General features: G+C 35.0%; 1 protein-coding gene across 1 annotated transcript in view; it reads left to right on the top strand.

Moving 5' to 3' along the window:
* The window catches only part of LOC116052810, a 46,613-nt gene extending 30,952 nt beyond the window's left edge, over nucleotides 1-15,661 (top strand). Inside the window, exons 4-6 of the mRNA XM_036002230.1 lie at nucleotides 14,775-15,050; nucleotides 15,213-15,356; nucleotides 15,549-15,661. Of these exons, the coding sequence (XP_035858123.1) occupies nucleotides 14,775-15,050; nucleotides 15,213-15,356; nucleotides 15,549-15,661 (533 nt within the window). The remainder of the gene's footprint in view (nucleotides 1-14,774; nucleotides 15,051-15,212; nucleotides 15,357-15,548) is intronic.
* Nucleotides 15,662-25,624: the final 9,963 nt, after the last annotated feature.

Genomic DNA, 25,624 nt, shown 5'->3' with positions numbered 1-25,624 from the left:
TGAATTGTGTTTTTATATCATAGTTAAGATAACCACTGTTTGACATTAATGGGCAAATTAATTTGTAGTATGAATTGATACAGATACGACTAGTAGTGTTTTAATACATACCACCGTAATTAAACCATGCACTTAAATAACAGAACACTTGTTATCTTTTACACAAAGGCAGAGCTTTAATTAATGAATGAATAACAGTGCCTATTGCTTTTGCTGCATTGCGTCTCACACGTTCTTTTAATAATTTACTATTAAATAGAAACAAACAATACAAGTGATTGTTGCTATGGAAACTTGTAATTATACTGTATTAGAATCATAGATTGATTGTAAATGAAAATAGAAAGAAAATAAAATGTATCAACTAAACATTTACACCTTGATATATAATGTATGAACATACTAATAAAAAAAGACTTACACATAAACTGCACCTTACTCTCGTATTCAACTGCAACCTTTAAAGTTAAATAATATTTAGCAGACTCTTTTAACCAAAATAACGCTAACATGCAACTGGGGGATTCGAACCTTGATCGCCCGATTCCCAGTCAAAGCTGTACCACTGACCTCTGGTTTAATCATGGTAGATAACATAATATAACAATCAATCACAAAGGAGAGTGTTGACACTAGAGATTTGCAGTAATTGAAAAACAACACAACGGTGTATGTTAATGTACATGTAAAAACTCCTCGTAATTCAAAGTCTGTCTTAAACTACATTTAAAAAAAAATCCCCAGATCGTGCACTTAATAACAATGTCGCCTATGCGTATTACATAGTCTACAAGTCTTAATTTAAATATGTTTATAAAAGATACAAGTCTTGATTTAAATATGTTTATATAAGAGTCTTTGTGAACTAAAGAGTCTTTGTGAACTACAAAAAAAAGTGTAGCCTACAAAAATATGCTGCCAGTTGTGATGCTTGGCCGTCAAGTGTTTCAACGCATGCGTGGTACAAATCGCACAGGGAAATTGTTACGTTTCCTACTACGCAATTATGCGCATGCGCAGAACGGATTTGACAGGCGGTACGGATCGGGTACTGACAGGGGTAAGCCTCTCCTTAGACCGCGAACCTCCTATGGCGCCATTTTGATGTTACCAAGCCATCAGCTCCCGTTAGCATCCCATTGACTGCCATTCATTTTGACGTCACTTTGACAGAGAATAACTTTACATCTGAAGAGTTTAAAGACTCTATTTGTCCGTTGTTTATTTCTAAAGAAACACGACAATGTATAAAAGGCTCCATTACCTTGTACCTCACGTTATGGCGCCGTAGCAGACGTTTTTATAAAAATAGGCTAACGATTGGGTCATAACCACGAGACTTACTGTCTCATAGTAGAGGAATTACCGTATAGTACAGGAGAAGCTCTCAGGCAGTTTGGACTTCCATTAGCTGTTTAAGTTTAATTACTAATGTTAACTATCATTTTAGTGATCAATAATTAGCCTGTGTCTATGTTATCTCCTTACATATACCTACGCTCTCCTTCTCTGCTAGATTGGGAATGACTGAGATTTCTCTTGGCACAGCTACCAGAAGACTTCCAGCTTTCAGACAGGTTGCTCACGTCACATCTACGTCGTCTCTCTCAGTAACGCTCAGCCACTAACCCTAAGGCACTTTCATCCCAAAACATATTTTCTCAATGTTAGAAAAACACAGTCTCAGTGGTTAGATGTATATAATCTTATGCCTGTTTGTTGCAATTTATTAATATTCAAAAGGTGAAGAAAAGCATTTTGCACACGGTTCATTTAACACATTTAACATTTTATTGTTCAACCTGTCTTTGTCACTTTGTTCATTTAATGTAAGGGGTATACGAGAACAGGTAAAGAGGAAGGCTATTTTTTTATTTTGTAAGAGTTTCAAGGCAGATTTTTATTTTCTTCAAGAAACACATGCCTTAGTTTCAGATTTCAATTTTTGGAAAAGTCAATGGGGAGATAACATATGGATGGCTTATGGTAATAATAACTCCGCTGGTGTAGCTATTCTGAAAGGATCCTTTCAGGGAAAAGTACTTAAAACAGTTGCTCATGATTCTGGAAGGTGGATTATTTTAATTTCTGAATTTATGGATGATATTTTCATTCTGGGTAACATATATGGATATAATAACAGCCTAAGAAATACAATTTTGTTTGAGGAATTTGAAAATGAAATCTGTACTTTACTGAACACCTTCATAAATGCTAAATTACTCTTAGGAGGGGATTGGAATAGTATTAGCAATCCCACAAAAGATTGTCACCATCAAAGATCTTTAAAAGGCACATATGGAGAATTTAATAACCTATGCTTACACCTTAATTGCTGTGACATCTGGAGAGTAAATAATCCAGATCAAATCCAGTTCACTTGGAATAACAAAGATTTATCAATTAGATCCAGGATTGACTTTTGGCTTATATCAAATGAACTCATAGATAAAGTAAAAGAAGTTAAAATACAACCTTCAATCTTCACTGATCACAAAATTATATTTTTAACATTGCATACAAAGAACCAGTTAATTAGATGTAATCCAAATTTTTGGAAGTTGAACAATACACTTTTATGTGATAAAATCTTTAAAGAAAAAGCAAAGGAAATTATTAATGAAAATTGGAGGAAAGCTCAAGAAGAAAAAATGTATGGTCAACACTGGGAATATGCAAAATTTCAGATTCGGAATATGGCAATTAAAAGGGGTAAAGAATTAGCAAAAGAGAAAAGATTTGAACAAGACAGAATACTTAACAATATAATTTCTATTTATGAAAAAGACAATATGTCTCAAACAGATATCAATAAGTTAACCGAATTACAATCTGAGTTGGAAAATGTGTATCAATATTTAGCACGGGGGGCTTTTATCAGGTCTAGACGGAGATGGATGGAACATGGTGAAAGAAACACTAAATATTTTCATAGTTTAGAAAAAACAAATGCCAGTCTTAATAATATACATAAATTTAAGATTAAATAGCAGATATCAGAAGATCCCCCTGAAATTTCGAATTTTGTGGAAGACTTTTATAAAAAATTATATTCCGAGCAAAATGGCAGTTTTAACACATCTGATTTTTTCATCTCTATAACAAACGAGGCACGAGGTATTGACCAAACTCAAAAAGATATCTGTGATCAAACGTTGTCACTCTATGAATTAAAAAAGAATATTAGTAAACTGAAAGATAATAAAGCCCCTGGTAATGATGGCCTTACTGGTGAATTCTACAAGGTATTTCAAGATCATATTTCTGAATTTTTACTTTACGTCTTCAGAGAAGCTATAGATGTTGGCAAACTTCCACCAACTATGTGTCAGGGTATAATTACCTTGATACCTAAACCTAATAAAGACAAACTTGTGCTTGATAACTGGAGACCCATAACCCTAATTAATAATGATACAAAATTATTCTCTCACATTTTTGCACAAAGACTCAAGGCATGTCTAGACACAATTATAGATGACTGCCAGTCTGGATTTATGCAAGGAAGGCACATCAATAACAATATTTGTATGATTTTAGATTTGATTGACTATTACATAACGGACAACAGCTACATTTTATTCATAGACATATATAAAGCCTTTGATACTGTAAAGCATAGTATTTTATTTGATGTGTTAGATTTTTTTGGTTTAGGTCAATACTTCAAAAGAGCAATACAAACTTTGTATAGTGACTGCAATAGTTCAGTTAAACTTCCGTGGGGAACAACTCATAGATTCAACATATCCCGTGGTATAAAACAAGGAGCTCCTGCGGCCCCATTTTTGTTTCTCTTAGTAATGCAAGTGATGGCCCTACATCTGTACAATGACAAATTTCAAGGCATTAACGTTGTAGGGAAAGAAATAAAATGTTGCCAGCTAGCTGATGATACAGCCATTTTCTTAAAAGATGAATTTCAGGTTAAAAAACGTAATGATTGTCTTAATGTGTTCTCTAAAATTTCAGGATTAGCGTTAAATTTTAAAAAATTTACCCTTTTTCCACTCAAAGAAAGCAATATACATACAACAGAATTTGAGGGTATTCTTGTTAAAGAGGAAGTAACATACTTAGGAATTAATATATGTAAAAATCAGACAGACAGGATGAATTCCAATTTTCAACCTCTAATTCCAAAAGTTAAAAATAAATTTGATAGATGGCTCATGAGAGATTTATCACTCAAAGGTCGGCTACTTTTATCCAAAACTGAAGGATTATGCAGATTAGTTTATTCGGCCAAAGTCTTAGATGTTCCAAAACCTTTTATTAAGAAAATAGACTCTACATTATTCAATTTCATATGGAAAAATAAGCCTCACTATTTAAATAAAAATACTTTATGTAATCCATACAATCAAGGAGGTTTGACTGTTCTTGATTTCCATACATCTAATATAATTTTCAAGGTGAACTGGATTAAACATTATATAATAAATAAAGATTAAATGTGGTATTTTATTCCAAACTTTATTTTTCAAAAAGTTGGTGGTATTGAATTTTTAGTAAAGTGCAATTTTGATATTGATAAAATATAAAAATTTCATAGACAGGTTCTTTTATGTTGGCTTCTTATTTATAAACACAATTTTTCACCCCACAAACATGTGATATGGAATAATAAAGATGGAAAGTATGAGAACAAGTCAAAATTTTATCCCAATTGGGTCCAAAACAACATTTTATTGATTTTCCAGTTGATTAATGACAATGGTCACTTACTTACATATTCAGAATTCTTAATGAAGTTTAATATTCCAATAATTGCACGAGAATATAGCATAGTGTTTGATGCTGTGCCCACGGGTTATGTAAGACTGCTGCAGGGTAGTAATGTGTCTAATGACCAGTCAACATTTAGAACACATGTTTTATTAAATGGCATAGACATAAAGGATCAAAAGTGCAATAATAGATATTTTAGACATTTGACACATTGCCCCACAGTTGCTCGATGCAAAAATTATTGGAATAACCACTGTGGGAATATCAATTGGAATTTAATTTGGACCCATTATAATAAATATGTTGTTAGTAATAAAGTTAAGGAAGTATTTTTCAAAATTGTCCATTGCATCTACCCAACAAATCAAATTTTAAAGAAAAATAAACCTGATCTTTCTGAATCCTGCATATTTTGTGGGGTTTTCACAGAGACGACTGCACATTTACTTTGTGAATGTTTTTATGTCATATTGTTCTGGATTGATGTGGAGGATGTATTTTATGTATTGTGTGGCTCTAAGATAAAATTACAAAGTTTACAAACATTATTTTTTACTATGAAGGAAATGATTTGGATAAATGCCATATTTTTATTTTGAATCTTTTAATTTTATTTGGGAAATTTTATATCCGTAAATGTAAATGATCTGAAAGGAAACCGGATATTCACCAATTTAAAAATGACATGAAATTATATTTTGAAACTTTAAAAGGACTGACAAATAAGAAAGCCATCCGGACTCTGAACATTTACAATGCCTTTCAACCTCTTTTGATGTAAATTTCATGCGCCCCTTTTCCATGTTTGTATGTATGTATGCATTTAATGTTTTCAATGTTTGTATGTTTCTGTATTGGAATAATAAAGTTTTTTGAAAGCAAAAAAAAAAAGTAACGCTCAGCCATCACCGGAAAAGTGCTTCTAAAGGCCTTCACTGGTCTCCGTCCAGAGACCAAGACTGTATGTCTGCAGCCTGGAGCATCCCATGTCATGCCGTCCCGTCTCATGCCGTCCTGCCTGGGGCCATCCCCGACCTTCTACTTTTCAAAATAAAAGCTTGCGTCCCCGTCTCATGCCATCCCGCCTGGTGCCGTCCGGAATAAAATACTTTAATAAAATACTTTAAAAAATCCCATGTCATGCCATCCCTGTCTCATGCCATCCCGCCTGGTGCCATCCCCGACCTTCTACTTTTCAAAATAAAAGCTTGCATCCCCGTCTCATGCCGTCCCGCCTGGTGCCTTCCCTGACCTTCTACTTTTCAAAATAAAAGCTCGCGTCCCCGCCTCATGCCATCCCGCCTGGTGCTATCCCCGACCTTCTACTTTTCAAAATAAAAGCTTGCATCCCCGTCTCATGCCGTCCCGCCTGGTGCCTTCCCTGACCTTCTACTTTTCAAAATAAAAGCTCGCGCCCCCTTGCTAATATCTATGGCTAAAATTGCTACTTTAACAGTTTAACAGTTTAAACGTTTTTCAATTGATTGCAACAAACGTGGTCACGAACTTACCCGTGACTCCGGTGACTCCATCTGGAAATCTGGAAAATAATTCGCGATTTTCTATTTTTGACCTTTTGAACTTACTGTTGGACACGCCTCGGCATGAGACGGGACGGCACGACATGGGACGCTCCAGGCTGCAGCCATACCCGCCTCCCAGAGACACGGGATCTGGTGGTCTATTCGCTTGATCCACACTCCAGTCCAGATGGTGGCGGTAATGCGAAGAAGAAGAACAAGAGGAGGAAGAAGAAGAAGAAGAAGAAGAAGAAGAAGAAGTCTAAAACAAAATACCACGGGTGCTTTAAAATACGTTAATTTAGTGTCTCAGATCTGCGAGGAAGAGCTACATGTGACGAAGATGTGGTTTAACTTAATAAAATATAATAAAATATAAAATGTCTTCACTGTTTGATTTCAAAATCCGCAGCTTCTGACGCATAATATGGGTTTTATTTTGGAATCCGTGACCGGAAGCGTTCCATGTTCTCTGTGTTGTAGGCAGAGATTGTATATAGGTTGTACGGAGGCTTTTTACGGAGAGAGTGGACAAAAAGCGGATTTGTTTTAACACTGACAGAGCCTTTGGAACATTTGACTTCTAACGGTAGTTAACGTGAGGCGAACGGACTACTTGATAGCTGCACCGTTAGTTACTTTACGTCAGGACATCATGTCTGGTCTTAATGCTGGATTTCAGAAGCTGCAGCTTCTGTTCTGTGTGCTGACTTTCTCTGGACTGACAGATGGACAACAAGGTAAGAAAGTTAACGGTAAAGTTAATTCCATACCTGCAAACTAGTCTCTTTTCGGCGAAAATCGCCGTTTTGAATGGGAAAATGTCATCCACGTGAATCGTGTAGATTCGTGTAAGAGTTTTTATTTGGTATTGTCTATGGTCCCTGCTGATTTCCAGACTAACTGGTTTCCGTGTATTGTGTTTACCTAACAGCAGCAGTTGACCGTGGTAAAGTTGGTTTTATATTGGACATTGGATATTCGACACATTCGAAAAATCTATTATGCGGCTTTGACCTATTCATGTCAAAATACTTTTGGTGAACTCAGCTAACCCCCCCTACACATAAGCTTTGTGTTATGTGTAGGGGGGTTAGCTGAGTTAATCAGAAGTATATTGCCATTGATTGGTCAAAAGGGCAAGCTGCATAATGGATTTATAGTATTTTTTACATTAAAAAATATTTTAAAAATCAAAGTATGTTTTTTTTTTTTTTTTTTTTTTTAAAGAAGCTTTGTGTTATGTGTAGGGGGGTTAGCTGAGTTCACCAACAGTGGTTTGACATGAAAAGATCAAAAGGTCAGGCCACATAATAGATTTATAGCATTGTATACCATCAAATGGGAAAAGGACATTTACAATAACTTCAAATGCACCACGAGGCTGTAGTTTACCAGTTTTATTGTGTGTTGTTTTCCCGACGGCAGCTTGAATCCTCTACAGTAAAAAACAGTCAAACTTTACACCGTTCAGCGTTAGCTGTCAGCATTTTAACCGTGTTTAGTCCAGCTACTAGCTAGCGGTAGGCTAACGTTAGCTGCTGTTGAGTATAGTGTTAACTAGCTAGTGGTAGGCTAACGTCAGCTGCTGTCAAGTATAGTGTTAACTAGCTAGCGGTAGGCTAACGTTAGCTGCTGTCGAGTATAGTGTTAACTAGTTAGCAGTAGGCTAACGTTAGCTGCTGTTGAGTGTAGTGTTAACTAGCTAGCAGTAGGCTAACGTGCGGTGTTTGTGTTGCCTGTATCGTCTGTTTCAGAGCATCAGAGAGAAGAGCAGACATATCAGTGGCTCCAGATTTCGGTAGCCAGGGTTGGCAGGAAGAAGATTTTTACAAGTAAATGTTCCAATTAATGATCCAGGCAGCACATTCTCGTCTCCCTCCTTCATTTTACAGTCCAATGGTGGCTAGAACGGCTCCGGGTCAAACGTCAATATGGAATGGATTAATCTGCGTTATTTTTTTTTAACGCGTTATTTTTTCTCAGATGAATTAATCGAAATGAACGCGTTATTTTGACAGCCCTAAAAAATATATAAAAACATAATTCAAACCGATGTGTGGCATTGGCAACACACAGCTCAATAAGCCGACATGGGCCTATATGTAATTCCCCCTGCTGAAAATCTATATCTTTCATAAAAATCAGAATGTTGACGGGGTTGTTGGCCTCTAAACTTTTATGAGCGCACCTCTCTCTCTCTCTCTTCAGTCTCTCTCTCTCTTTCTCTCTTCAGTCCGGATCTTCTAAGAACGGTGACGTCGTTATCAATCGAGTATTGATTGGTCAGTAGGCGGTGCTTTTACACCGGTTGATCTCTTCGCTTCAGAGTGCGAACCTCCTATGGCGCCATTTTGATGCTAACAAGCCATCAACCCCCGTTAGCATCCCATTGACTGCCATTCATTTTGACGTCACTTTGACAGCGAATAACTTTACATCTGAAGAGTTTAAAGACTCTATTTGTCCATTGTTTATTTCTAAAGAAACACGACAATGTATAAAAGGCTCCATTACCTTGTATCTCACGTTATGGCTCCGTAGCAGACGTTTTTATAAAAATATGCTAACGATTGGGTCATAACCACGAGACTTACTGTCTCATAGTAGAGGAATTACCGTATAGTACAGGAGAAGCTCGCAGGCAGTTTGGACTTCCATTAGCTGTTTAAGTTTAATTACTAATGTTAACTATCATTTTAGTGATCAATAATTAGCCTGTGTCTATGTTATCTCCTTACATATACCTACGCTCTCCGTCTCTGCAAGATTGGGAATGATTGAGATTTCTCTTGGCACAGCTACCAGAAGACTTCCAACTTTCAGACAGGTTGCTCACGTCACATCTACGTCGTCTCTCTCAGTTGGAGGCTGCTCAGTAATGCTCAGCCATCACCGGAAAAGTGCTTCTAATATTCTTCACTGGTCTCCGTCCAGAGACACGGGATCTATTGGTCCATTCTACTGTCTATGGTTGATCTCTAATCTCCAAAATAACCTGCTCCCGACCAGGTTAGGTGTTCAGCATAAGTTACCACGGCGATTTAACCCGGTAACAAGTGATCCACCGTCGTGGTACAGAAAACCCTGGGTTGAACCTGAAGTTACCTCGTTAACGCCAAATCTTGCTTCGTAGTACAGGCCTCAGTTAGTGTGGAAACCAGTAAGGACATAACACCGGATGCATATGAAAAGTTGTGTCTGGTAGTTTTGTTGAAGCGTGTTTTGTTAAGTAACAGTAACTCATGTTTGGTTGTGTTAAGGGACAGATTAAACGGGACTAAACCCAAATATTCATCGGTGCTTGTCGTGTTGGGTTAAGATAAGAATAAAGACGTAGCAGGGTGGTAGATTCACATGGCTTAACTTAGTTATTCACTCACGACCTACCTTGCCCTACAACCCTGTGATTCCCCTCTACTGCCCCCTGGTGCCCTGGCAGTGTAACAATATGATAGTTCACACCACAGTGCTAACCACTTTCTCCTGGTTGTTGCCTGCAGCTCCAAACATCTCTGAAACTGCTCATTCTGCAGATAAACATGTCCACATTTTAGTCATTCAAGTGCTACAAAACCTTAAGATATTTGATTTACTCTTTATATATGACAAAAAAGCAGCAAATGATTCCAGTTGAAAGCTGAAACAATGAAATGTTTGATATTTTAGCTTGAAAAATGACGTCCAGACTCTAAGGATTTTCTAAATGTGTATCGTTAAGTAGTCCCAAGTCCAGTTCTCATTCCTTTAGTAGATAAAAGTCTCTCAGGTTGGAGTTGCTCGTGCTCCACCTGTTGCTGGTGATGGTTGTAATTTGTTATCCATAATAACTAGGCAAAAATAAAATAACGTCAGAGCTGGTGCAGCGATGACATTTCTCATCTTTGCTAAATGTTTAGTAGATTCAAACAAACGAAAATAAAATAGTTAAATCTTCTGAAACTTGGCTCACACTGAGCCCTCAGGCGAAAAATGGTCCAAAACAAAACCACTGTCTTAAAGTGGCGGTGTCATGTGACTCATCTTGTATACATTAGGGCTGCACAACATGAGGAAAATGAGATGCAATAACATTGTTAAATATCGTAATAACGATATTACTTGCGATAAATAAATATTAAAGTAAACTCTGTTCTGCATTTCTGCTGCTTTCAGATATTCTGTTAAAATACAACAAATCGCTTGTTGTAATTAAAACAAATGAAAGGAAATAATTTCCAACATTATTTTATTGAACTAATTGAACATTGAATTGAATATAAAAGGCACCACTATAAAAATGGATAGTTACATTTTACAGTGCAGTTTTCTACTGTTAAGAAGTGTCTTTTGCGATGTGTTTATTGCGCCAGTTAATATTGCGATGACGATTTTGCAAAATTGTGCAACCCTAGTATACATATAGGATTAAATATCGTACTTAAATTATGCCAATAGAAAATAATGGGTTCAAATGTTTTATCTGATTTTCTGCTGTAACCAGACTTTCTCTATTTCAGGTGTTAAAGTGGTTGTGAAAGAAGACAGTGATGTTGTGTTACCCTGCTCCCTCAACACCAAGGAGAACATTGAGTTTAAACTCTTTGACTGGAAGAAAGTTGCTCAGAAAGATGCTGGTGAGAAGGAGGTGTTCCTGTATGATGGAGGCAGTCATTACAACAACGGCCGAGATGGTCAGAGTGAAGAGTTCAAAGGTCGAGTCTCTCATTTTCAAGATGAACTGAAACACGGCAACGCCTCCATAATCATCAGAAATACAAAGATATCTGACAGTGGAGAATACACCTGTGATTTTCCTCGTCTTCAGCCACATCAAAAATTCTACATTGAGCTTGTTGTTGGTGAGTACTTTCATTAATTCTCGATTTATTGTTTGTCAATGTCCAGCTGTCATTTTAGGTTTGAACACCGTATAGTTGTTTTTCTAATACCCCTTTCACACTCAGGACTCAACCAGGGTTCAACCCAGGTTGACTGTTTGTTTGAATGGGGTCACCCTTGTCGGTCTCTCCTTGTCGACACAGGTGGTGAGGTGGGTTAGATCAGGTAGACCAGGGTCCATTTCAATGTGAATTGCACACAACCAGGGTCACTAACAGCCGGGGCAGGACAAATGATGTGATTGGTTGGAAATGAGAGTGGGCACTTGTCACAGGTCTCACACACTTTGAAAAACCAACAACACAGATTTAGTCTCCCTGTGCTTTACGCTGGGTTTTCACAGGCAGCTTCAACAACAGCAGAACGGAGCGGTTCAATGTATTCCCTATGAGAACACTCTGCTGACAGTGTGCCCGGATGTCTGCGCGTCTCTGCTAGTCAACTTTAGCAGAGAGGTAGCAGAGTTTTAAAGACAAAACTGCCTGTTAAAAAAACTAGTTTGCTTCTGGCTGCATGTTCTGGTGTTCTTTTCAGTCTTGATGCTAAGCTAAGCTAACCATCTGCTGGCTGTAGCTTCATATACACTACAGACGTGAGTGGTATCGATCTTCTTATCCAACAAAGTGAATAATAATAATAGTTAACTGGAGTGCTGCCCTATCATTCCCACTTGCTGAGCTCCATTTAGTTACTAGCTGATAGTGTAAACATGCAGCTCATTATAAAGTGTGTGTATGTGTGTGTGTGTACTCATGTTTTTCCCGCTCCATTTTAGATGTTGAAACTCCATTATCAGGCTCAGATCATTTGACTAGTTGATGATATTAAACCATCACCCTCTTAAATAATACATCCATGCACCCTCCACTTAATGTTTTCATTTGTCTTTCAGAATCTATCCTCAAAGACCGGTCAGGGGAAATCCCAGGTGATGTCACTGTCTATAATCTCTATAATGTGTGCTATAACTCTGTAGAGCTCAGTATCATTTAAATCTTGTGATGCAGTACCTTCATGTTGACTTTAGTTGTACCCAGGGTATCAGGTAGACAGGAGCAGAGGGGGACAGGGATTAACTAACTACATGTTAACAAGCTAACAACATCACTAACCTTCAGTCTCAGTTCATTCAGTCACATTTGGTTCTCTATGAGGTCCATGTGTTATATTATTACATCAGATCAATATCTAATTTTAAAATAAAATATATTTATCAGATGTATTTTAGATCTACATTGATCTATCTTAAAACACAGATGAGATGAGTCCTAATTTGATTAATGTCACTGATCTCTACAGTGTTTAAAGGCCAACAATTTTAAGTGAAGGTATTGTGTCTGAATCTTTGAATAATAATAATACTCAGCCTCTGGGTGACAGAGTTGTAGCACACGCTGCAGGTGTAGACATCAGTGACATCAACAATCAGGACTGACCAATGATTTCTCCTGATCTGTGTTTGAAGGTCTGACTCTGTCTCTAAACGGCCCGTCAACGTTTTCTGACCAAGAGTTATTACTATTATTTATAATGACCAAGAGTTATTACCATTATTTATGACAGAGTTATTACCATTATTTATACATTATTTATAATGACCAAGAGTTATTACCATTATTTATACATTATTTATAATGACCAAGAGTTATTACTATTATTTATAATGACCAAGAGTTATTACTATTATTTATAATGACCAAGAGTTATTAATATTATTTATAATGAGCAAGAGTTATTACTATTATTTATAATGACCAAGAGTTATTACTATTATTTATAATGAGCAAGAGTTATTACCATTATTTATGACCAAGAGTTATTACCATTATTCATAATGACCAAGAGTTATTACCATTATTTATAATGACCAAGAGTTATTACCATTATTTATGACCAAGAGTTATTACCATTTTTCATAATGACCAAGAGTTATTACCATTTTTCATAATGACCAAGAGTTATTACCATTATTTATAATGAGCGACCAAGATCCCAGAGCCCAATGTGTCCCAGTGTCTGGTTTTATCTGACCAACAATCAAACCCCCAAAATATTCAGTTTACAAAGATATAAAACAGAGAAACAGAAAATGATCACGTTTAAGAAGCTGGAAACAGAATATTTGTGTTTGATAAATGACAAACGAGTAACTGGTTGTCGTTTCAGTTTAACTTCAGTGCCGTAGAATATGTTTAAAGGAACACGCTGACTTATTGGGACTTTAGCTTATTCCCCGTATCCCCCAGAGTTAGATAAGTCCATACATACCCTTCTCATCTCCGTGCGTGTTGTAACTCTGCCTGACGCCCCCACCGCTAGCTTAGCCTAGCACAGATCCTGGAGGTAACCGGCTCCATCTAGCCTACTGCTCCGAATAAGTGACAAAATAACGCCAACATGTTCCTATTTGCATGTTGTGATTTGTATAGTCACAGGGTGTTTTTTCCAGAAACTCTTAATATCCACACAAACGTCATATGCAGTTCTTTCAGTGATTATTTAAGGTCCCATGGCGTGAAAATGTCACTTTATGAGGTTTTTTAACATTAATATGAGTTCCCCCAGCCTGCCTATGGTCCCCCAGTGGCTAGAAATGGTGATAGGTGTAAATCGAGCCCTGGGTATCCTGCTCTGCCTCCTCTTTCCTGATCTGGAATCTTCCCTTTATGACGTCATAAGGGGAAAGGTTACCTCCCTTTTCTCTGCTTTGCCCGCCCAGAGAATTTGGCCCACCCATGAGAGAGAGAGAGACATCATGGCTTGCAAACAAGCGAAGCATGGCAGTTTGTCAAGGCCACACCCCCACCCTCCACCTTGCCCCCCCCCCTCTCTCCTCCTCAATAGCATTTAAAGCTACAGACACAGAAACGGCACATCCTAAGGAAAGCTCATAGTGGGACTGGCTCTAGTGGCTGTAATTCTGCACCAAGGCTAAATTTCGGGAAAGAGACTTCAGATACAGTATTAGGGGACCACTAAGGTCTATATAAAGAGACTTCAGATACAGTATTAGGGGACCACTAAGGTCTATATAAAGAGACTTCAGATACAGTATTAGGGGACCACTAAGGTCTATATAAAGAGACTTCAGATACAGTATTAGGGGACCACTAAGGTCTATATAAAAGAGACTTCAGATACAGTATTAGGGGACCACTAAGGTCTATATAAAAGAGACTTCAGATACAGTATTAGGGGACCACTAAGGTCTATATAAAAGAGACTTCAGATACAGTATTAGGGGACCACTAAGGTCTATATAAAAGAGACTTCAGATACAGTATTAGGGGACCACTAAGGTCTATATAAAAGAGACTTCAGATACAGTATTAGGGGACCACTAAGGTCTATATAAAAGAGACTTCAGATACAGTATTAGGGGACCACTAAGGTCTATATAAAAGCATCCAAAAAACAGCATGTCATGGGACCTTTAATGATCTAATTTCTCAAAAGAAAAAAACTCCATATCATGTTCTATCAAACACTGTGTAGTTAAAGCTTACATTCAGATTTTATGTTTCTTTGTTCTTCTCTTTAAACACAATGTATCTACAGTCAGGCATAAACAACAATGTTATATTATCACATTTCTATCATTTTTCTCTCTTTAATAAGCTTTTGTTTATTATATGTTTACAGGAGCATCTCCAGAACCGTACATCAGGACTCTGAAAGCCACAGCTGGCTGGGACCTGCTGCAGTGTGAGGTCCGAAGGGCGGCTCCAAAACCTAAAGTAGAGTGGCAGGACAGTGCTGGAAACACACTTCCTGCTGAGGAGACATGGACCTCAGAAAGAGGAGGCAGCTACTACACCCTCATCACTACTGTGACCAAGACAGACAACTACAGTTGTGTAGTAACACAGGAGGAAATCAGCCATCAGACTCAATCTGAGACCTTTGTTCATATCAGTGGTGAGATTTCTTTGTTGGTGGTTTAATCAGGAAATAATTTAATTTTTGTGTATGATTATTAGTTTTAAAGATGTTTTGACATCTTTTAATTGTTGTGTGTAGTCTGTGTGCTGTACCTGAGATGCAGTTTGAGTTACATCAGCTGTTTTTGATGCGTTTCAGGGAAAGTGTGTGAAGACTCATCTGGAAAAGTGGCCATCGGATGGATGATTGTTGCATTAGTTTTGGGAGTTCTGATTGTTGTTGCAGTAGCAGTTCTAGTTCTGCTTGTTCTTACAAAGATCATCACAATACGCTGCAATAGAGGTAAGTTTAGTCTAATTCTAAGGAATTTGAATCCTAGCCTTTGTATGTGGTTATTATAACACGGCTATGAACCAATCAGATTTGATTTGAGCTGCCGGTTTTTATAACAGACTTTTGATGAAATACCACCAAAATAATATCTGTGTAATATAAAAGTTGACTTTATGGAATTTATACATTTCTTTGCTGCAGGTTCTCGTCAGCAGGGAATAGGTTTGCGTGAACAGGAAAATGGTTTGGTCAACCAGGGAAACGGTTTATGTGAAAAGTGTTCAGAGCTGCTACATTCACAAAATGGTCGATGACTTTAAGTCTGTTTTAAAGGTGTTTGTGTGTTTACTTGTACATCTATCTTTGTGAGAACCAGTTAGAATTTTTGAATTTGTGCGGTCCTCACTTTCAAAAAGGCTTGGGTTAAACATTTAGATGTGAATTTCAACGAATGTCCTCACAAGTATAGAAGTATGGTGTGTTTGTGTGTCTGTTAGGGATGCACCGAATCCAGATTTTTGGGGTTCGGCCAAATACAGAATCCACTGGTTTAGATTCTGCCAAACAACACTTTTTCTGCTCACGAGTTCCAGGGTACGGTTCGGTGGAAAAAAATTCTAAGATTCAGCAGAAACCGAACCCCGTCATAAAGCCCAATATTCGACAGAAGCCGAATCCTGGATTCAGTGCATCCCTAGTGTCTGTAAATGTTCAGTGTAAATATGCTATCTGTTCCCTTAAAGGAGATCTTTGTGAGACTTATTATGGTCTGTTGTTGGTTGGACCTACAGAGTGAGTTTGACAAAATAAATATTACAATATAATTTACAAAAACAAGAAAAATCAACAACATAATCTACAGCTTCCTAAAGGACCAACGAGTGGACACCACTCTGACAGATCAACAAAGATTTAATAAGGTTTCACAAAGATCATATTTATTTCAGGGATTTTTATTTTATGTCGCTGTAGGTCAACATGATTGTTAAGCTCTCTGCATGTTCCTTTTTAATGTTTTTTTTTTTTGTATTTGACCTTGTTGTCACCATCTCATCTTATATTTTCCCTCTCACGCTGTTGTGAAGAGTCTCTCCACTGGACGGTTGTTACGGGTATTATAGGGGCTAAATGAATGAGATGAAGCTCCAAAGAAACTCAACTAAACAGAGTGAAAAGTTACCAAATTAATAATGAGATGAACAAAACCTAAAAAAGGGACTAGATAAAACTAAAGGGATTTACGAGAAGTTTTTTAAGGGATCATATTGGTCGTATCAAATGTTTAGTTGCAAAAGTTCAGATGTTCAAACCAAAAAGGACAAGAACCCTGAATCATCAGGAGACCTGTTGGACCAGCAGATCTCAGAATATTTATATATTTTGGGGTGGCCTCTAGCTCACCCAGTAAGAGCGTTCGCCCCATGTTGGCTGAGTCCTGCAGCGGTGCAGGGTTCGAATCCGTGTCATCCCCCATCTCTCTCCCCCTTTCTGGTCTATCCACTGTCAATAAAGGGAAAAGCCCAAAAAAATAATCTATAAAAAAAGAATATTTATATATATATATATATTTTATTATCTTCTTAAAATGTACCTTTTAAAGAGGTATTTGTCAAGTGTTACTCTTACTCTACAAATAGGCTTGCTTTATGCAACTGCATGTATATTTATTATAGGAAATCCATCTTCAAAACAATGACGAATATTATCCAGAAACCTTATTGTTCTGCCCCTTCGTGTGTGTGTGTGTGTGTGTGTGTGGCGGCCTAGCCTAGCCTGCTACATTAGCTCTGCAGATAGCTAACAGTTTCCCTGAGACAAAGAATGAAGCTTGTGTATCCTTTCGAAACTTTACTCAGGAAGTACTGTAAAACTGCAAAGAACAAAGAATACATCTCAGTATTTCATTCGGTTACAGACGTTGTTCCAAAACAATATTGATATATTGTCTGTTAAAAACGTATGAAACAAACGCTAACCTCTATGGGAAATTCCATTACGATGCTAACGTTTAGCCTGTGTGATCAAAATACACATTTAAAATGAACTTAACTTCATTAACAAAGGACTTCATTACTAGTATTCTTAGTACTTAATGTCAAGATAACTGTGAGCTCGTACTTACAGGCAAACGTTTTTCTGGCCAACTTAAGTCCAGAGAGAAAAATATGTGACAGTTTACTTCACCATGTATCATCGAACTGTAGCAGGACTGCTAGTACAACATAAACATTACATTATGTTAGGAGTCACCACTAGACATACCTGCAAACTAGTCGCTTTTCGACGAAAGTCGCCGTTTTGAATGGGAAAATGTCATCCACGTGAATCGTGTAGATCCAAAGAGTTTTTATTTGGGGGGGGGGGCGACTTACTGGTGAAATAAGTTATTATTGTTATTACATTTTGAATAAATCATTTCATTTTGACCCTGTGGCCTTAGCAATGAACAAGCCGTTCTTTAATGTCGCCGACTGTCGTTTCGTGTGTGTGTGTGTGTGTGTGTGTGCGCGCGCGCGTGTGTGTGTGCGCGTAAAGAAAAAAAAAAATTATATATATATATAGTTGCCTAACCATGTAGTGCTTTAGAAGTTAAGTAGAGGACAAACTTCACAGTAACCCAAAGTAATACTAAAAAGTGTGTTAAATAATAATGTTAAATAATTCTGACGTTCTGAATTCGTTCTGACGTTCTGATATTACTTTAGAAGAACTTCAAAGGGCTATAGACAAATCAAAAATCATGAGTGCATCCGGATAGGAAGGTATTCTTAATAGAGCTTTAAAATCTCCTCAGCTAAGAGGTCCTGTTCTATCTTTTCAACATTGAATATGGTCCAATCCTGTCAGCATGGTACAAGTCCATTATTAAACCTCTCATCAAAGAGTGACAGAACAATTCCCCTTAATTCAGCCTTCTCAGCACAGTTTACGGATACTATTCTAATATAATGGACAACAGGCTCAAACAGTATTTATGAATGGGACATTATGATGAAGAAATAAGGCTGAATCCATCATAATACATTCAACATCTAATATTATTAGAACAAGAATTGAATCTGCTTTTACATGTTTTGTTGACTTTCAGAACTGCATTTGACTGGGTTGATGATTTGTTTGCCTTTAAACGTATGAAAAGAGGAGAGGATGGCATGAATACCTTGTGTACTTGCTAAGGTTTAGATCAATAATATATTACCGTAATTTAAAGAAGATATGCTGTAAATCCATGGTTTTCCCTCGAGCTGCTTACATGGACAGGCTTCTCAGGCTTTTAAAATTTAAGCTGAAGAAGTTTTTAACTGATAGACCTCTATTTACTTATAGGGAAATGATATCAGTGATGTGACTTGTATGTTTTTGTGGTTTAATGTTTTTTAAATGGCTGGTTTTCCTACATGTTTTTTATGACTGTTTAAACGCCCTTCTGGGGATAAGCATTAGAAATTAGCAATAGGTATAAATGCTGTGGTGCTGTACATTGGAGATTATGCTATTTAGCATCTATTCCTATCAAATAAAAATGCTTTGGTGCCTTATAGCATTGCATAATGTTATTCTTAAACTCCAGTGCAGCTTGTGAAATTATGCAATAGGGTCTTCTAATGTATTCATTGTGAATATAAAATAAAAAATATATTTAAAAAAAATGAGTGGGCCTGTGAAATATATTGTCCAGGTTTTTTTAATAAAAGTGTTTTTTTTTTAGTTTTTTTTTTACCCTTTACAGAAACTCTGATTAAACAGGGGGCTGTTCAATCAGCAGATCTCATATCTTTCTCTCAGTAGCCATGTTTCCATCTAATTGTTAAGCGAACTTTTAAAATGTCGCAAAAAATAAGAAACAAAATGTGAATTAGAAGTGTTTCCATCAACTGGTTTAGAGAGAATAAGCTAGATTATTTCGTAAATTGCCGTTACGCATGGTTTCAGATCGCAAACCATCAACATACTATAGGGTGACTTTTTTTTTAACTTTTTTTTGACATACTATACTATGATTTTTTTAATGAATTATTTCAACATACTATACTATGACTTTTTTATACTTTTTTCAACATACTATACTATAACTTTTATGATTTTTTCAACATACTATATCAAGACTTTTTTAAGACGACATAGTATACTATGTTTTTTTTCCTGTCTCTACTGTCTTTTTTTGTTTAGTTTTTTCAACACACTATACTATGACTTTTTTCAACTTTTTGTCGACATACTGTACTATGGGTTTTATTACTTTTTTTTTGACATACTATATGATCTTTTTATGAATTATTTCGACATACTATATTATGACTTTATGAATTATTTTGACATACTATATTGATTTTTGTTTACTTTTTTTCGACATAATATACAATGACTATGATTTTTTGACATACTAAGACTTTTTTTTTTTTCAACATACTTACTATGACTTTTATGATTTTTTCAACATACTATACCAAGACTTTTTTCCGACATACTATACTATGTTTTTTTCTCGACATACTGTACTATGACTTTTTTTATGATTTATTTCGACATACTATATTTTTTTTATGATTTATTTCGACATACTATACTATGATGTTATGACTGAGACAGAACGGACCCAAATGCAAGGCTTCACAAAACAAGGTTTTATTTGAATAATGTTCAAAGGGGGTAAAGTGGGGAGGACAGGAGCTAGGGCAAGAGGGCAGAGGGGGGAGCGCGGGGAAACCGGAGCCGAGAAAGCCGAGGGAAAGGCACTGGAATGCAGGGAGCCGAGGAACTGGAGCTGGAAGCGAGGTTGGAGGTGGAATGGAGCAGGGAGCTGTGAGGAAAAACTCTCACAGCCAGCCGACCCCAACCATCACATTATGACTTTTTTATGATGTTTTTCAACATACTATACTATGACTTTTTATGATGTTTTTCAACATACTATATTATGACTTTTTTATGTTTTTTAACATACTATATTATGACTTTTTTATGTTTTTCAACATACTATGACTTTTTGATTTTTTTGACATGCTGTACGCAATAGGATTACATGTTTGCATCACAGTTCGTTATCAACTGCTCTGTTATGTACCAGAAATGACTGCAGAGGGTGAAAACTGCGAGGACTCTCCGTTCCAGGACCAGCAGGCTCAGAAACAGCTTCTTCCCCTCAGCCTTCTCCTTTATTATGTATTTTATTGTCCACTGTTGGTATTACCTGTTAATTACACTCTGCACTTTGTAATTTATGCTTTTAGCTGCACTGCTTACTATGTTTATACAGTATATATCTTAGTGTATTCACATCTCATTCTGTTTATCCCACATTCTATTAATTCCATGTTTTATGAAGTCTGTACATTACTCTGCACTTTACTGCTACATTTTTACAATTTTTTCGACGTACTATCCCATGACTTTTTATGAATTTTTCAACATACTATTCTATGACTTTTTATGAATTTTTCAACATACTATTCTATGTATTTTTATGACTTTTTTGACATACTATACTATGACTTTCTATGACTTTTTTTGACATACTATACTATGACTTTTCATGAATTTCTCGACATACTATACTATGACTTTTTATGATTTTTTCAATAAACTATACTATAACTTTTTTGACATATAAACTATGGCTATTTTATGAAATTTTTCGACTGACTTTTTATGAATTGTTTCGACATACTATACTATGACTTTTTCATGAATTTCTCGACATACTATACTATGACTTTTTATGATTTTTTCAATAAACTATACTATAACTTTTTTTGACATACTATACTATGACTTTTTCATGAATTTCACGACATACTATACTATGACTTCTTTATGACTTTTTTCGACATACTATACTATGAGTTTTTTCGACATACTATACTATGACTTTTTCATGAAATTTTCGACATACTATACTATGACGTTTTTATGACTTTTTTCGACTACTATCCTATGACTTTTTTATGACTTTTTTCGACATAATATACTATGACTTTTTTTAATGAATTTTTCAACATACTATACTATGACTTTTTTATGATTTTTTTCGACTACTATCCTATGACTTTTTTATGAATTTTTTCGACATACTATACTTTGACTTGTTTATGAATTTTTCGACATACTATACTATGTCTTTCTATGACTTTTTTTGACATACTATACTGTGACTTTTCATGAATTTCTCGACATACTATACTATGACTTTTTATGATTTTTTTCAATAAACTATACTATACTATAAAATACATACTATACTATGACTTTTTTATGAGTTTTTTCGACATACTATACCATGACTTTTTCATGAATTTCTCGACATACTATACTATGACTTTTTATGATTTTTTCAATAAACTATACTATAACTTTTTTTGACATACTATACTATGACTTTTTCATGAATTTCACGACATACTATACTATGACTTTTTTATGACTTTTTTCGACTACTATCCTATGACTTTTTTATGACTTTTTTCGACATAATATACTATGACTTTTTTTTATGAATTTTTCAACATACTATACTATGACTTTTTTATGATTTTTTTCGACTACTATCCTATGACTTTTTTATGAATTTTTTCGACATACTATACTTTGACTTGTTTATGAATTTTTCGACATACTATACTATGTCTTTCTATGACTTTTTTTGACATACTATACTGTGACTTTCTATGACTTTTTTTGACATACTATACTATGACTTTTTATGATTTTTTTCAATAAACTATACTATACTATAAAATACATACTATACTATGACTTTTTTATGAGTTTTTTCGACATACTATACCATGACTTTTTTCGACATACTATACTATGACTTTTTTATGAATTTTTTCGACATACTATACCATGACTTTTTTCGACATACTATACTATGACTTTTTTATGAGTTTTTTCGACATACTATACCATGACTTTTTTCGACATACTATACTATGACTTTTTTATGAATTTTTTCGACATACTATACTTTGACTTGTTTATGAATTTTTCGACATACTATTCTATGTATTTTTATGACTTTTTTGACATACTATACTATGACTTTCTATGACTTTTTTTGACATACTATACTATGACTTTTCATGAATTTCTCGACATACTATACTATGACTTTTTATGATTTTTTCAATAAACTATACTATAACTTTTTTGACATATAAACTATGGCTATTTTATGAAATCTTTCGACTGTGACTTTTTTTATGAATTGTTTCGACATACTATACTATGACTTTTTCATGAATTTCACGACATACTATACTATGACTTCTTTATGACTTTTTTCGACATACTATACTATGAGTTTTTATGATTTTTTCAATAAACTATACTATAACTTTTTTTGACATACTATACTATGACTTTTCATGAATTTCTCGACATACTATACTATGACTTTTTATGATTTTTTCAATAAACTATACTATAACTTTTTTTGACATATAAACTATGGCTATTTTATGAAATATTTCGACATATTATAGACTTTTTTTATGTATTGTTTCGACATACTATACCAGGGGTGGCGAACCTGTGGCTCTTGAGCCGTATGCGGCTCTTTGCCTGCTCCTTTGAGGCTCTTACTGTGTGGCTGGGGGCTGTGTTATTGGTGGATTTATTTTTATTTATTTTTTAACTTTTTGAAACATTTCAGATAAGTACAAAAAAAAATGGAATGCACTTGCCAATACATTTGCCAATTATTTTAAAATAAAAAAATAATGCAGCAGAGTTTTGAGGACAAATTCTGCAACCCGAGGAAAAAAAAGCTGCCACAGATCACTTTCCTCATTAACCCTTTCACTGCTGAATCACATTGTTTGAAAGGCCCTCTAGTGACAAACGAGTGAAAGAGTCGCTTCGAGTGGCACAACCGAGTTCTAGCAAGACCTGAAAAGGATTGTGGATAACAAAGACTGTCAGATTTCCCACTGAGTCAATCTAAGTAAGAAAAAAAAACTATGAAAACTGCTATGTATTATGACTGTCATCAGACCTGGAAGTCACTGTTGCTGTTGTAGTGTGGACGTGCATGTGTTGTGTGGCTTTTTGCTATGGTGCAGGTTTTTTTGTGGCTCTTTATGCTGAACTGGTTGGCCACCCCTGTACTATACTATGACTTTTTCATGAAATTTTCGACATAATATACTCTGACTTTTTTTTATGAATTTTTCAACATACTATACTATGACGTTTTTAGGATTTTTTCGACTACTATCCTATGACTTTTTTTATGAATTTTTTCGACATACTATACTTTGACTTGTTTATGAATTTTTCAACATACTATACTGTCACTTTTTATGACTTTTTCAACATACTATTCTATGTCTTTTTATGACGTTTTTGACATACTATACTATGACTTTTTATGAAGTTTTTCGACGTACTATCCCATGACTTTTTATGAAGTTTTTCAACATACTATCCCATGACTTTTTAATGAATTTTTTCGACGTACTATCCCATGACTTTTTATGACTTTTTCAACATACTATTCTGTCTTTTTATCACTTTTTTTTTGACATACTATACTATGACTTTTTATGATTTTTTCAATAAACTATACTATAACTTTTTTTGACATATAAACTATGGCTATTTTATGAAATTTTTCGACATATTATAGACTTTTTTTATGAATTGTTTCGACATACTATACTATGACTTTTTCATGAATTTCTTGACATACTATACTATGACTTCTTTATGACTTTTTTCGACATACTATACTATGAGTTTTTTCGACATACTATACTATGACTTTTTTATGATTTTTTTGACTACTATCCTATGACTTTTTTATGAATTTTTTTCGACATACTATACTATCACTTTTTATGAAATCTTTCGACATACTATACTGACTTTTTTTTATGATTTTTTCGACTACTATCCTATGACTTTTTTATGAATTTTTTCGACATACTATACTTTGACTTGTTTATGAATTTTTCGACATACTATACTATGGCTTTTTATGAAATCTTTCGACATACTATACTATGACTTTTTCATGAAATTTTTCGACATACTATACTATGACTTTTTATGCATTTTCTTCTACATACTATACTATGGCTTTTTATTAATTTTTTCGACATACTATACTATGACTTTTTTTGACAGACGATACTATGACTTTTTATGAAATCTTTCAACATACTATACTATGATTTTTTTCCACATACTATACTATGACTTTTTCATGAATTTCTCGACATACTATACCATAACCTTTTTCCACATACCATACTATGAGTTTTTCCTGAAATTTTCGACGTACTATACTGTGACTTTTTTATGAATTGTTTCGACATGCTATACTTTGACTTTTTCGACATACTATAGTTTGACTTTTTTATAACTTTTTTTAGACATACTATACTATGACTTTTTAATGAATTTTTCAACAAACTATAATTTGACTTTTTTATGAATTTTTCGACATACTATACTATGACTTTTTAATGAAAACTTTTTACTATCTCTGATAGACTATTTTGCCTGCACAGTGAGTTCCTGTCGTTTAAAGTAAATCCTGCAGATAATACTTTTACTTAAGTACAACTTTAAATGCTTTTACATGTAACAGAATATTTTTACACTATTGTATTGCTACTTTGCGTGAATACTTCTAGTTTATAGTTTAACTTGATCTAAACGTGAAATGAATGTAGGCCGATTCAGAACTGAGTCAATAAAACATTATTGTTTAATGTTTGTCATTAATCATGAATCCACAACACAGCAGTTTGTTTAGTGAGTAGGAAAAAAACGTGAGTATTTACATCTACTGTCGTACACATCACAGTTTATACCCATGCTAACACAATAATGACTTTTATATACAAGAAATACTTATTAGCATCATTGTACAAAGAAAAACCATCAAAGTAACTCACTATCTGAATTCATCATTGATGCAAAATACACAAAATAATAAAAATAATAAACCTCCCACAGCTGCCCTGAAATAATCGGAATAATTAGACAAAAGGATCTTGTATTGTTTGCAGTTGATTAGGTTTAAAAACAGTTTTACATCAGAAAGTACAGACAATCACAATCTACATGTATACAAGGTTTTTGCCCTTTTATGATCGGTATAAATACACTCTCTTCTTCTTTATGTACACAGAAACAAACCTCCGTGCACTGAATATCTGCGTTCCCTTCACATTCCTTCTCTTTTTAACTGTTACAGCATTTCAGACGACAAAGAAATACAAACAAGTGAGTTCAGTGGTTTTAGTGTCACAACATGCTCACTGTTA

This window comes from Sander lucioperca, chromosome 6, assembly GCF_008315115.2.
Source record: "Sander lucioperca isolate FBNREF2018 chromosome 6, SLUC_FBN_1.2, whole genome shotgun sequence".
Taxonomy (NCBI): domain Eukaryota; kingdom Metazoa; phylum Chordata; class Actinopteri; order Perciformes; family Percidae; genus Sander; species Sander lucioperca.
The sequence above is the reverse complement of the archived record's forward strand: the minus strand, read 5'-3'. Positions and strand labels throughout refer to the sequence as shown.